At 38.1% G+C, this 13,326-nt stretch overlaps 1 protein-coding gene across 1 annotated transcript in view; it reads left to right on the forward strand.

Moving 5' to 3' along the window:
* LOC121525517 (transmembrane protein 132D-like) overlaps positions 1–13,326 on the forward strand; it is a 64,234-nt gene that overhangs the window by 28,454 nt on the left and 22,454 nt on the right. The window contains exons 4-5 of the mRNA XM_041811552.1: positions 5,664–5,835; positions 11,534–11,677. Of these exons, the coding sequence (XP_041667486.1) occupies positions 5,664–5,835; positions 11,534–11,677 (316 nt within the window). The remainder of the gene's footprint in view (positions 1–5,663; positions 5,836–11,533; positions 11,678–13,326) is intronic.

The following is a 13,326-nucleotide window of genomic DNA, read 5'->3' on the forward strand; positions in this document are numbered from 1 at the left end:
TTTTTGAACCATAATTTTCTTTTTTATGAGCAACACTTTTACGATGGTTAAATTATATTTACTTGCATTATTTTGCAGCGCTGGACTATACCATTTGGACATTTTAAAGGGAGGAGCGGTATTTTATTTTGTTCTATTTCATACAAATTTTAGTCTGTTAACCATTTCATTTAGTCACTTTTGATTCAATAATGACATTAATTACTAAGAAAAAATAAATAAAAACACAATTTTCATTGCAGGCTTCTCAAGGGCCCTTCCCTATTGTGGCCCCGGGTAATCAGTACCCTTTTTCCCCCTGTGCTACTCCCATGCTTATGCCTTTGTTTAGTTTCTGTTATCATGGCAAAGTATCCTCATCAGTTATATTAAAAACTAAACTAATACATTTCATTCAACCTTTATTTAATCTCAAAGAATTATTGAGGGTATGCCCTCATTTTCAATGATGTTGGATTTTCATTCCCAGGTATTTTGATGGACATGTTTGTCTTTGTGCAGGGATAATAACACATCATTAAGATGTGGAGAATTGTGGACTTGATTTGTAACTTTCTGCGTCCTTGTTTCTGCTGCTGTGTTAAATGTCACACCTCTGTCCCAGCACTACATCTACCAGCCATGTGCAAGCGGCAAATGTCATGTTAATGTATGAAGATATGCACACGTGTCACACCAAACAGATGCTGGGTCCACATAGTTAGTAGCAAGTATACCTTCGATCTAACACATACAACAAGTACAACACAACCAGAGTAGTTAACGGCAAAATAAAACAGGAAACAACATCTCAAAGATTAGACTGTAAATACAAAACTGAACAATGATACATTAAATGTTTCTTGCTTTATACAGCCCTTTTATGTGAGGTTATGAGTGGAATGACTCAGCGTTTTGTCGAGTTCTGGTGTTGAATTGACCCTCTGTGGGCTTTATGTTTTTTTCATAAGAGCCTCTCTCCCTGGAAACGGGAATAGTTCTCATAAACTGCACGAAAGTTGTAAATTAACTTAGATTGTGAATCTACAGCCTGGAGCGTCCACTGTGGAATACTTGATTAGTTTTTTTCACTTCAGAATATGTGTTTTAATCTTTAACCACATAGCCCAAAGCCTGTGGATGCACACGAGCAGAATAAAAGAAATAAACTGGGTTTTCATTAGGGACCCAGACATATAAAGAAAACAAGCAAATTTGTTTCACTACTTTTCATTACCTCTTTGAGATAAGTCCTTGAGTTGCCTTTTGATTGAACATGAATATATTGAAAGGTTTCTCTAAGAACAGATATTTGTACATCACTGCTGATTTCAGTCCTTTTCACCTTTTCCTGAATGCAAGTCTCCCCCCATGTAGAGCAGAGGTTCATTGTTTTGCTCTATGCGAAGTTTTGCTCCACTTCAAAGTGCCACAGGTCTGTTCACATTCGCCTCTATTTCCCCTTTGATCTGTTCCTCCCGGCAGGTACAAGCCTACACGCTCTCCCCAGCATCAAATAACATCACATGTCATTTCTCTGACAATCCTTTGACCAGAATATTCAACTGCGAGTCTCTGCCAGCACACTTAATCTTGCCTCCACACTCTCGCCTTATTCCTCCGTCTGCTGATGGAAATGAGACCTCTGGTGTATTGCCTTCACTTTGAGTTCAAACTCTGCACTTTACTTTGCAGAGTAATTTCTTTCTCTTTTGTTTTTCTTCAGCAGTGTCTTTATTACATGTATTTAAGTTTCCTCTCCGAGGGACACGAGAGGGTACACAACCAATCCCAGCTCCTTTTGCAGTCAAACATTTCTGTCTCTTGATGACAGTGTTTTATTGAAATGTCAAATACAACTGTCCTGAGATTTAAAACACAAATATTCAGCAGGAGAGCTTTCACATTCTGTTGTATTTTTAATTGACTAAAATGACAAGTTTTCCTTTTTTTTACACTGCATCACTTTCAGTCATTTAAATTAGGCTTATAAAATTATCCCTTACATTTTAACAGTGTAACTGTAGTAATTTTCCATGCTATATTCAACAATAATTTCCAATTTATCCTTGTAAACTAACACCAAAGTAGCTGAAATAAGTGGTGATTGTATTCAAACTTGACCTGTTGTGGGCAGAGGCTAAGTGCTATGTCGTGTTGTATTGCTCTTAACATTTAACCTTTCAATGATATTTAATCTGGTTTAATTTTCATATTTTATCTTCCAGTCATTTGTATAATATTTTTTATTCCCCTGTTGAATTATTAACCGTGAGACTACTAAAACAACATGCCCTTTATTTGCCTGCATGCACAAAAAAGCAAGTTTGACTCCAGATCAGTATATTTAATGGCAAAGGTCTGACTCAACATAAATTTACATCTCTAACTATTCAAAGGATACCCAATTTAATGAATGAAATCCTGAACTCAATAACCAGTAATGCCAAACATTTTGCTGCAAAATTTCTGCAACTAGTTTGCAGTGGCTGATGCCATAACAAACTTTATTTTAGGATTTGTCTTTTATCAGTTAATATACTGATGGATCAAAGATTGGCACTTTTCGAACCACATACAGCTACATCCTTAATTACAGGTAGATGACGTCATGTCACACCTAAGGCCAGGTATTCCCCAAAAACCATGATACGATACACGTCACGATTCAAAGGGCATGATGAGATACGTATCAGGATATGCATTGATTTGAGATAGTAAACACGTCCCAATAAACATGACCTACATAAAATTCACTATAGCAGCTGCTCCTTATTGTAGGGAATAACAAAAGAGGTATAATTTTAAGGATCTTTCATTTTAAAACACTTCACATCCTCAGAGATCCAAGTAAATTAAACAAATATTTTTAGAATCACTAAGCAAGTACAATAATGTTTGAGTTCCTAAACTTTTCTCATAAAAAGTAGCTGCCTGAAGCCCTTGCCATTCCCTACAAATAAAGCATAAAGTGCTGCTTATGATTATCTGATCTGGTTTTAAAGGTGAGGGAAATTTTGACTTTACAGCATCATTCAGTGCTGGTCTGAACAAAACAGTCCAGCATGGTGAGCCTAACTACTAACTGGTGTCATGTATTGATAAAGGTAGGTGTTTCTGCGGTGTTTTACCTTGTTTATTGTACAGCTTGCATGACTTACCTCCAACTCCTGACTTTCTGGTGTTTTAAAAAACATAAAATAATCAAGTAACTTTGCTTTTTGTCTTGCTGGCAGTAGATAGACACTATGATCCATGTGAGTACCAACTGTTTTGGTGCGAGTTGGTGTGCTTAGAGTCTGCTGCCATCTGTTGGCATTTTTGTTCACTGAGCCATAGAGGATTTGCATTATAAGACTGCAATCACAGCTTTTGTGGCCACGTCGATTCTCTAACATCTGTGTTGATACACGTATCAGCAAGGAGCATGTGACAGTATATTGCCATATCAATCTTTTAGCACAGGTCAAAGCAAAGAAACTCAGAATGGAAAAGGAATACGAACGCGTTAATGCTTGTGATTAATCTGGAAAGCTTAACGCCTTAAAAAATAATAACACAATTTAATCATATGACTAAGTTTGACCAAGAGTCTGAAGAACCACCTCCGGGCAAAACGCATCTATACTAATGTTAGCAAAGACGCCAACAACAACACAGGATCAAGCTATGATAGCTTATGTTGCTAATGCTAGCAAAGACGCTAACAAGAACACGGGATCAAGCCATAACGCCAAGCTACACCGGGGCAGTCCAGCAGACCCAGATTTGTCCCCAAAATGACAACATCTAAGCTAACTAATGTGATCGCTAATGGGTCACCAGAGACTGCAGACCATTGACATTGTTGACGACAAGGGGCTTCAAGACATCCTCCGGGTCGCCTCGGTTGACCTGTACCACAGAACACCTATGAGAACTACTGTCACAAGAATCTGTGAACTGTATGACAGCTAAAACGGCAACTAAAGTTGAGCAGCTGGCTTGAGCTACATTTATCACAATGGCGAGAGACTGCTGGACATCACTCAGCAACTTCAGCTACCTCGGGATAACAGCACACCTGATCATTCACTCTACAGCAGAAGTTAATTTGTGCCTGATGTGTTTTTCTGCTGGACTCGTTTGCAGTCTTTAAATATCATTGCTTAGTGAATTAAAATGCTCTAATTTACAAACCATAAATAAGTTTAAAAACTCTAGTTTGTTTAATATTTCTTCATTTAAACACCTTACTTGTACTAATTTATCTCAACCAAAAATACAAGAAAATGGTAGTATTTTAAGTGTTTCTTTATAGATAATAATAATGCATTTTTTTAGGAAAAAGCACTTTCAGAGTGCTATACATAAAGGTGAAATAATGAAAATAAACACTTGATAATAAGAACGTTTAAAAAACTAAAATTACTAAAACTAAAGAAATGCTGTGATTAATCACAATTAATCACAGCATAGTGATGTGATTAACTTGATTGATTTTTTCAATCAATTGACAGCACTAAAAAAAGCAATCTTGAGGTACTTTTGAGTCAAAAAAAGTGACACATTCAGACAAAAAGTTTAAAAAGCTCAAGGAGGATTAGCTGCTGGCACAGATTAAAAGCCTCAGTCTAAAGTCAGACAATGATTGTTCCTTTTTTTTGTGGTTAGGTTCATGTTATATTCTTTGATCAACCTAAGGTTTTTTTTTTTTTTTTTCAAAATAAAAGCAGGCCTGTATCTGAACAGGAAGTACATTTTTCAAGACAGAAGAAAAGTCCAAACTTAATTAAGAGAAATTTTAAATGCAGATAGTGGAATTTTAGAATGCAAAAATAAAGACAAATCATGATTTAAATTTCTAATCCTTTGACAGTCATGAAACAAAGTACACAGGCTCTAAAACAAGAGACAGATCCTGATCCCTCATTTAAAGGAGTCTGCTTGTAGAACCAGCTTGTTTGCAAAAGACACATCATACCTTCATTGTTTACATCACGATGTTTAGCAGAATAGCATATCACCATTCACATTAAAAACATGTTAAGACAGGGTGCATGGATGGCCTAGTAGTCTAAGGCGCTACCCATGTATGCGGGCGGCCCGGGTTCAATTTCCAGCCTGTGGCCCTTTGCCGCATGTCTCTCCCATTTCCATGTCCACTGTCTTCAACTATTAAATAAAGGCATGAAAAGCCCAAAATAAATCTTAAAAAACAAAACAAAACAAAACAAAAAAACATGTTAAGACAAAAAAGGGTGGAAAGTGGTTTAAGAGGTGCAGTTAGCCTTAGAACAAGACTCCTTCAGACTCTTATCTCCCTTCATCTGGCTATTTTATAGTAGGTAGTCTACATGACTAGATAATTTTGGAAGTCAATCGCCTTCATGCCAGACAAAGTGGGAGAGATCCCTTTTTTGTAAAGTGCCAGGATCATACCCAGTGCATGTAGAACATTTTTGATAATAACCGCAGCATGCAGAGCCACCTAAAGCTTTAATAAATTAACTTTCCTTGATTCCCATTAACTCCTAACTGGTGTTCTTCATTTCCTGCCCCCTGTTTGACTTTCACACATAATCATGAGTACAGCCTGTTTCTTATTTGAACTTCTTTAACACTGTGCTCAAGCTTTCATCACAAGGCTTACCCAGGCTTGCTGTTCACTTGTCTGAACATGTTTATCATTTTTCTCTCAACAGGGGTCTCCTGGAAGTTTTGCAACTGGACTTTGTTCCAAAAGATGTTTCTGAGCAGATTGAGAGTCAGATTATCTCCTGGCGTCTGGAGATGCCGGGGAACATCAGAGATGTGGGAACGATACGCATCTACACGACTCAGAAAGACTACGTGGGGCTGGCACCAATGGTTATGGTGAGGACATGATCAGAATATCTGTACTGTTTAAAATCAACTTCCCTTTTCAGTTTCTGACATTCATGACAAATTAAACACACACCCGGACATTATAATGATCTCATTCATTCATTTATTCACTGATCTTAATACCACTGCCCATTAATAAACATACACATGTAAATATGCCAGATTAAAGCTGTAGGCTATTTTCTATCTGTACTCCCCTAGTAGGTTGATGTACACATGCATACAAATATGCAGAGAACATCAAAAAACACAGGTAGCTCATGAACATCAACTGACAAAGACACTGATTTAATATGAGAGGTGGTTATAATATTTTGCTGAAAGCCCATGAGGAACAAAGCAACCGTTAAAACTAATATGCATAATGTTACAGGAGGTGGAGGTAAAGTGCCAAAGTGATGGGGAAAATTGCACATTAGTTCCATTATCTGATGAGGCAAAGTGGTAGTCTAATTGTATTTTGCCCTGTTGCACAAAATCCACAGGCTATTGCACTACATTGTTTATTCAGATTCTCTAAGAAGGTTGAATTGCAAAGAATAAGTCAATAAATGATACTAAATCCAGTGTATACAGATGAAAATTGTTTTCTCAATATAGCAATGTTTTATTTAAAAGTGGTAATAAAAGCTTAAACAACATCTGGATTTTACTTTATTCACATGAATTGTTTTAGTCATAAAATATAAATTTAAATAGTCTCATCTCTTCACTATTGTGAAGCCATGCTGTTGTGATGGATGCGGTATGTGGTCTAGCATTGTCCTGATAAAATATGCAATGCCTTTCCTGAAAGAGACGTTGTCTGCATGAGAGAACATGTTGCTCTAAAACCTCTTTATACCTTTCAGCCTTGATAGTGTCTTTCCAGATGTGTAAGCTGCCCACGTCACTAATGCAACCCCATACATCAGAGATACAGGCTTTTGAACTGTGTGCTGATAAGAAGCAGGATGGTTCCTCTCCTCTTAAGTCCCCAGGATATGGCATCTATGTTTCTCAAAAAGAAATTTAAATTTTGATTAATCTGACCACAGAACAGTATTCCACTTTGCCTAAGCACATTTTTAATGAGCTTTGCCCCACAGAAGACTGTGGGGTTTCTGGATCATGTTCACATATGGCTTCTTTATACATGATTCAACTTTAACTTGCATTTGTTGGCATCTGGCCAAAACATTGTATCTCCATTTTTTATGAGTTTTTAAATTTTTCATAAATCAGTAATATAAGTCACCTTTTTCAGCTGCCAATGGGTTTTTAACAAATATTAAGGCAAAAACCATTTAGTAGTAGATTAGTTGAAAAAATGCAGTTTTTCTCCATTCCCTGAAAAGTAGTGATTTTGAGATAGGATGTTTTGGTCGATTGCCAGCAATTTGCGGATGGCATGGCAAACTGTGCTGACAGTGGATATGTTCCTGAGCCATGCAGGGATTTCCAGTACAGAATCATGCCTGTTTTTAATGCAGTGCTGCCTGAGGGCCCGAAGATAAAGAGCATCCAATATTGACCTTTGGCCTAGTCCCTTATGCACAGAGATTACTCCAGATTCTATGAATCTTTGATGATATATACTGTCGATGTTGGGATATTCAGTTCCAGTAAATTTTACAATGAGGAACATTTTTGTGAAATTGTTATTTATTTATTTTTGGGCTTTTTCATGCCTTCATTTGACAGAGGAAGGACAGTGGACAGATTCGGAAACAGGGAGGAGAGCGGGTAGAGACATGCGGTAAAGGGCCACAGGCCGGATTCGAACCCCAGCTGCCCGTGTACATGGGTAGCGCCTTAAGCCACTTGACCATCTGCGCTCCCATAAAATAGTTTTTTAAAGCAGTTTTTCACCAATTGGTGTGCCTCTGCCCATATGTACTGTTGCCACTTAACCCAATTAGATACAAAATGTTCCTCTAGCTGTTTTTCATAAGTACCACTTACTTTTACAGGCTTGTTTTGCCCTATCCCTACTTTTTTGAGATGCGTTGCTTTCATCAAACTCAAAATGAGCTACAATTTTCCATGAAATGGAGAAATGTCTAAGTTTCAACATCTGATTTGTAGTTTATGATCTATTGCCCTCATCCCCAATTTCTGAGTGGGACCTGTAGGTGAGTCGTGGGAGGTTTTGTGTTTTGGTCTCGAAATGTGTTTTTCAGTATTTTTCTTTGGTACAGTATTTAACAGCCACATGGGGAGCTCCCCCTCTTCACCATAATAAAACACAAAACAAGGCTCTACCAGCCACTGGAGCTAAAGTCACAGTTACTTATACTTGGCTAATAAAAAAGAAACTTGTTGTTCCTGACTGGCCAGCTGCTGAAGGCCCAAGGTGCCAAGCGGAAAGTGCCAGGTAAGGACCAGATTAATTTTAGAATTAACAAAGCTAGCACTGGCCATCCCCTTAACCAACCAGCTGAGGACAGTGCAGAAGGCAGAAGTGATTAACTATAATATACAGAAAACAAAGTTCTTGGGTCACAATGGCTTGTGCCTTCTAAAAAGTGGATTGCCAGAAAAAAAGTCTGCTTTATTGTGTTAAAATATTAGTTAATGTGATTTGCAACTTATTGCATTGTTTTCATTTATATTTTACATGGCACCCCAGGCTTTTTATTTGCACATTGACACTCAGCTTCTGCTGCTTGATTTAAGGTGGATAATGATTAAATTATAATGAGGGAAGCAAAGTGATATAAAGTAGCAATGGTGGATCCATTTGCATAGATATCGTGCAAAGTATGACCCACTCTGCTCTGCCTCTGATTCACTTACCCTGATATTCTCACACACCAAATGCAAATAATAAGAATTAGCCGATTAGAGATGGCATAAGGTGTCATGCCTTCTCAATCCTCGGCCAAAAAAATGCAACTTACTGATAAATGAATGAACCAGAAGATATTTAGTGCTGGGTATACTCTATGGAGATGAAAATAGGTGGGTATACTCTGGATACCTCCTTGTAAGCTTATCACTTGGGTTAGCAATTCATTTTTTTGAAACATTTTCATGAGCAAGGACCACATTATTTGGCTATGATTTAATCTTGATTTAAATTAATCTGAATAAAGTGTTAACTTCTTGTTGGTATTCATTAGGGGAAGCTTTTAAGGGGATATGCTGTACCTCCTCAGGGCCCTAAGGAGTGAAGGAAAAAGATAGTTTTACTTGAATTTTGCTGAAAGAGGCAGAGTTAAGGTGTGGGCCTGCTCCTGAAACTTTACAATATCATACTAGCATTTCTTCCATGTGAAATCATTACTGCACAAAGATCTACTATATGAGACTTGAAGCAGAAATAACAAGGTAGAAACAATGAGTCTGACAGGGGCTTCAATGGACTATTTTATGGTACAGTAGTCATTCATGATCACACAAACAGTGGTGAGGAGAGATGGTTTATTTGCAACAGAGGCTTCACATCAGATCAAGCAGCTCTTTTCCCCTTTCAAAACAACGTTTATGTAAAATTGTTGGGGCTTAACATTAATATTTATAGCAGAACAAAATTGCTGCTACAGCCTGTTGTACAACAGGCTACCCGCAGCCCTGAGTGAATAAAACAATGTTTTTTTAAAAAGAAGCAGATTTAAACAGGAGCTAAACCATTTGAGCTGAACTTGATCACCGCCGTGAGATTACTGCAGAGCTTGTGGAAACATTGGACGTCAGCATCCTTCAGTGTGCCTCTGCCAGCACCGCTGCAGCGCTGATATTTGCTCTCTGATTTTGTGTCTACCCCCGTGATCCCGTGGCTTATGTTTGGGTCAGTGTAGCAGTTTGAACTGGAGTGTGTCCTTTTGGAATTGCGGTCAGCAGCTGTCAAGCCAACAGAGTGCAGAATATAAAGCTGCCGGGAAACATCTGCCTGGTGCTTTAGTCAACAAGCATCAGTGGGCGGGGAAAAAAAGAAGAACACTGATCAGCCAGAGTTCACTACAGACTCACTGCTGCTACCTTTAATAGATTAGAAAGTCTGTATGAGAGATCTTATTAACTTGAAAGTAGTTTTAAATCCATGTGCAAGGAGTTAAAGCCTAAAAATAAACCTTCATCAGGCTTGATGGCAACTTGTTGGATATTGGAGAGTTAAGCTACTGCTTAACACGGAAAGTGATGTACGGTACAAGGTCGGAAAATGGATTGCAGGATTAGAAATGTAATCAGGTTAAGGTGTTTGAGAGGTGATCTACTGTACGGACACTACAATTTAGTAGATGATATTTTCCTCCAGGTGTGTGGGTTTGTCAGGGACAGACATGCACTGATTTTTTTGGCACATCTGTAAGCGTTTTAATCCCCATCAGGCCTGCTACCACCACCCTCTGCCTGTCACCCCTGCCTCCTTCTGAACAGGGATGATTGAACCGTATAATTTAAAGTCAAGAGGGTGTCAAACAAGCTGCTGTGGGGTGATTTAAAATTAATCCTTGTTCTATGAACTTAACTGTTAAAGTAAAGGTGATATTTCTTGTTTGTGCTTTTAGGCTACAGTTAAAATGACATGCTGAATAATATAATGACGCTCCAATTAACTTATAGCTCAGATCTATTACAGTATGTCTTCAGGATCATGTTTCAGCTCCTCTGAAAGGAAAAATATACTCTACTTAGCATCAAAGACAACTTGTGTTGTGGCTTCATTGTGAGTTTTTTCTGCTTCCTCCCTGTATCGTCAATATGTGAATTTCATCCACGAAATTGGATCATTGGTTTACTGTATAGACCCTTTTCACGCCAATGTCACAATGACAGCATTGTAGAAGCTGGAGGCAAAAGAAAGCCTGATTGGAGGCAACACAAATGGCAAACAAAGTGTAAGCCATATATAAGGCCAAAAATGTCATTGTGGGAGTTTTGTGAAAGTCCTTAAAGACCCTGTAAAGTGAAATCCAAAATTTGTGTATTAAGACACTAGATATGTTGGAATATGGTTGCTGTAAACATGTGAAAACACTGAGATCCACATGTGACTGAATTTTGGATTTAGGCCATTGGAAAGTTTTTCATCTCTTGCCTGGTTGGGTTTAATTTTGGTGGGGCAAATATGTGGGCTGATGATATCACTAGTATTGAAAGTCAATAGTCAGTTAAATGATGTTTTTTGTTCACTCTGAGGTAAATTTGGCAAATCTATCAGCCACAGTAGCCTATGGATCATTTAAAGTATCATAACAGAGATTTGATTGGTTTATTTTCTCAGAAATGCTTTTTTTTCCATGTGTTGATTAATAAATTGTGAATCCATCTGCTTTGCAAGGTTAGCATTGAGGTGTATTTGCTAAAAAGTAAACCTTGTTTTGTTGGTTTCATGGATGATTTCACATCATAAGTGAGGAAATTGTGAAAAGGGCCCTTCCTTGTTCACCTTGCGAGCTACTTGCAAAGCTTTCTTTGGCCTCAACTAGCCTAATATATGTTTGTGCGTGAAGATGAAATGACCTGTTAGATGGACTTAATGCCTTATAATTGTTGAAACTTCACACATTTTTGGGGACTATGTTTTATTCCATTTAATATTCAGCAGGTAATGTATGAAAGGTTCAACTCAAGCTCTCATCTTCAATCTGAAAATTAACCTCCACTGTTGTTGTTTTTTTTCTCACCTACATCTAAATCCTCAGTTCACTGGACATGGCAGTGTCTAACGTGACTTTTATCCTCCTTTCTTCTTGCACAGAACTCTGATATCTTGAACACTGCGGTGCTGACGGGTAAAATGGTGTCTGTCCCTGTGAAAACTCTCGCTGTAGAGGCCGATGGCTCCGTCACTGATGTCAGTAATTACACCACCTGCAAGTCTACAGAGGAGGATGTACTGCAGGTGAGCTATTATATCTACTTCAAGGTTCAAGGTTGTCTTATTTTCCCTGTGAAGGGCAGTTTGTCTTGCAGTCGGCAGGATCACCTACATCCATTAAGCCAACAATAAAAAACAGTATAAATAGAAGCCCAACTGATAATGAGCAGTGAAAAACAAAAAAATACAAACAGTTGGTGGTTGGATAGCTTAGTGATTTACATCACTAACTTTGTTGCAGGAGAAAGGGGGTTTAAATCCCAGATGCTACAGTATTCAATATGACATTTATTTCTTCAGTAATCATTATAACCACATGGGGGATTCGACCCTATAACACTAACCCTCTCCACCATATTATAACGCAAAATAAGGCTCTACCAGACACTGGATCGCAAAAGAGCTAAGTTATGGATAAAAAAGAAACCCATTATTTTAGACCAGGCACTTGCTGTAGGCCCAAGGGGTTAAGCAATCGAAGAAAGCCTATGTGACGGATGTTAAGTGGTGTTTTCCAGGCTTATAAAACAGAGGTCAGGACCAGAGTTGCCATGGCTTGCACCTTGTAAAAAATGGGTCATCAGAAGAAAAAAGTTCGGAAAACACTGCACTGGACAACTCTGCTAAACAAGCTCTACCATGAGACCACACACCTGCTGTGTGTAGTAGCGACCTCACAAAGAAGAATCACTACATGCAAGATCACACAGAAACTTGCGTGATCAAGCATGACTTCAGAAGAGTGACATGGAAGACCTCGGTTGGTTGTCAGGGTGTTTATTTACAGTTGAAGCAAAAATGAAAAATAAGAGGCAAATAATACAGATGAAATCCTGGTTGAGATGAAGGTTGTGTTTATGTTTGTGAGCTGTAAAGGCACATAACATCTGCAACCCAGCCTGCCTGCTCTCATTTCCCCATAGAGGCAGCCCGACTTTGAATCATTAGTATTAAATATGTTTGATATTTACAGTTTAAGATCCACAAAGCTCTGTTGTAATAGGGAGAAGTAAAATATTTGTTTTGACACCAAACACTTGAGGTTTATTGGGACAAGTAATAATTTGTGATGAACCTCAACTCAGGACACACCCCCCTGATAGTCAGAGGGAGCAAATCTAAACTAAAGACTGACTTGAAATTGTTTCATTTGCCAGCCTACAAGAGCTGAGATTAAAATAAAAATACACACAGGGGATACAGATGAAATCACAAAATGAAACAGGAAACAGAAAGAACTACTAAAAAGGCATTCTAATGATGGGCCTAGTTAAACCAAGGTCATCAAGACAGTTCCCAGGTGTGTGTTATTTTTTCATGATTCATTAAAGGTCCATCTGGAATTTTTTTTTTTTTTCTTGGATGGAGAACTTTATGAGTTATCTCTCAGTTTTAATTCTGGTAAGAAATGAGAATTAATTATTGATCCTAATTTGCATGCAGAGCACTTTAGCTGAATGTTTGACACTCATTAATATTAATATGGAGACATTAAAAAAATGAACAAAAGTTTGGTGGGCTAGTATCATCCCTTAGTTTCAACATTTTCTGTGCGAGCGGCACGTGTCTCTGTTAAAGTATAGTGGATAAAAACAGCCTTTTCCATATGGCACTAGAGACTGAGCTCATGATCCAAGCACTCAGTCCATAAGCACGGCTCTTTGACCTTTGTG

The sequence above is a fragment of the Cheilinus undulatus genome, linkage group 17 (genome assembly GCF_018320785.1).
Source record: "Cheilinus undulatus linkage group 17, ASM1832078v1, whole genome shotgun sequence".
Taxonomy (NCBI): Eukaryota; Metazoa; Chordata; class Actinopteri; order Labriformes; family Labridae; genus Cheilinus; species Cheilinus undulatus.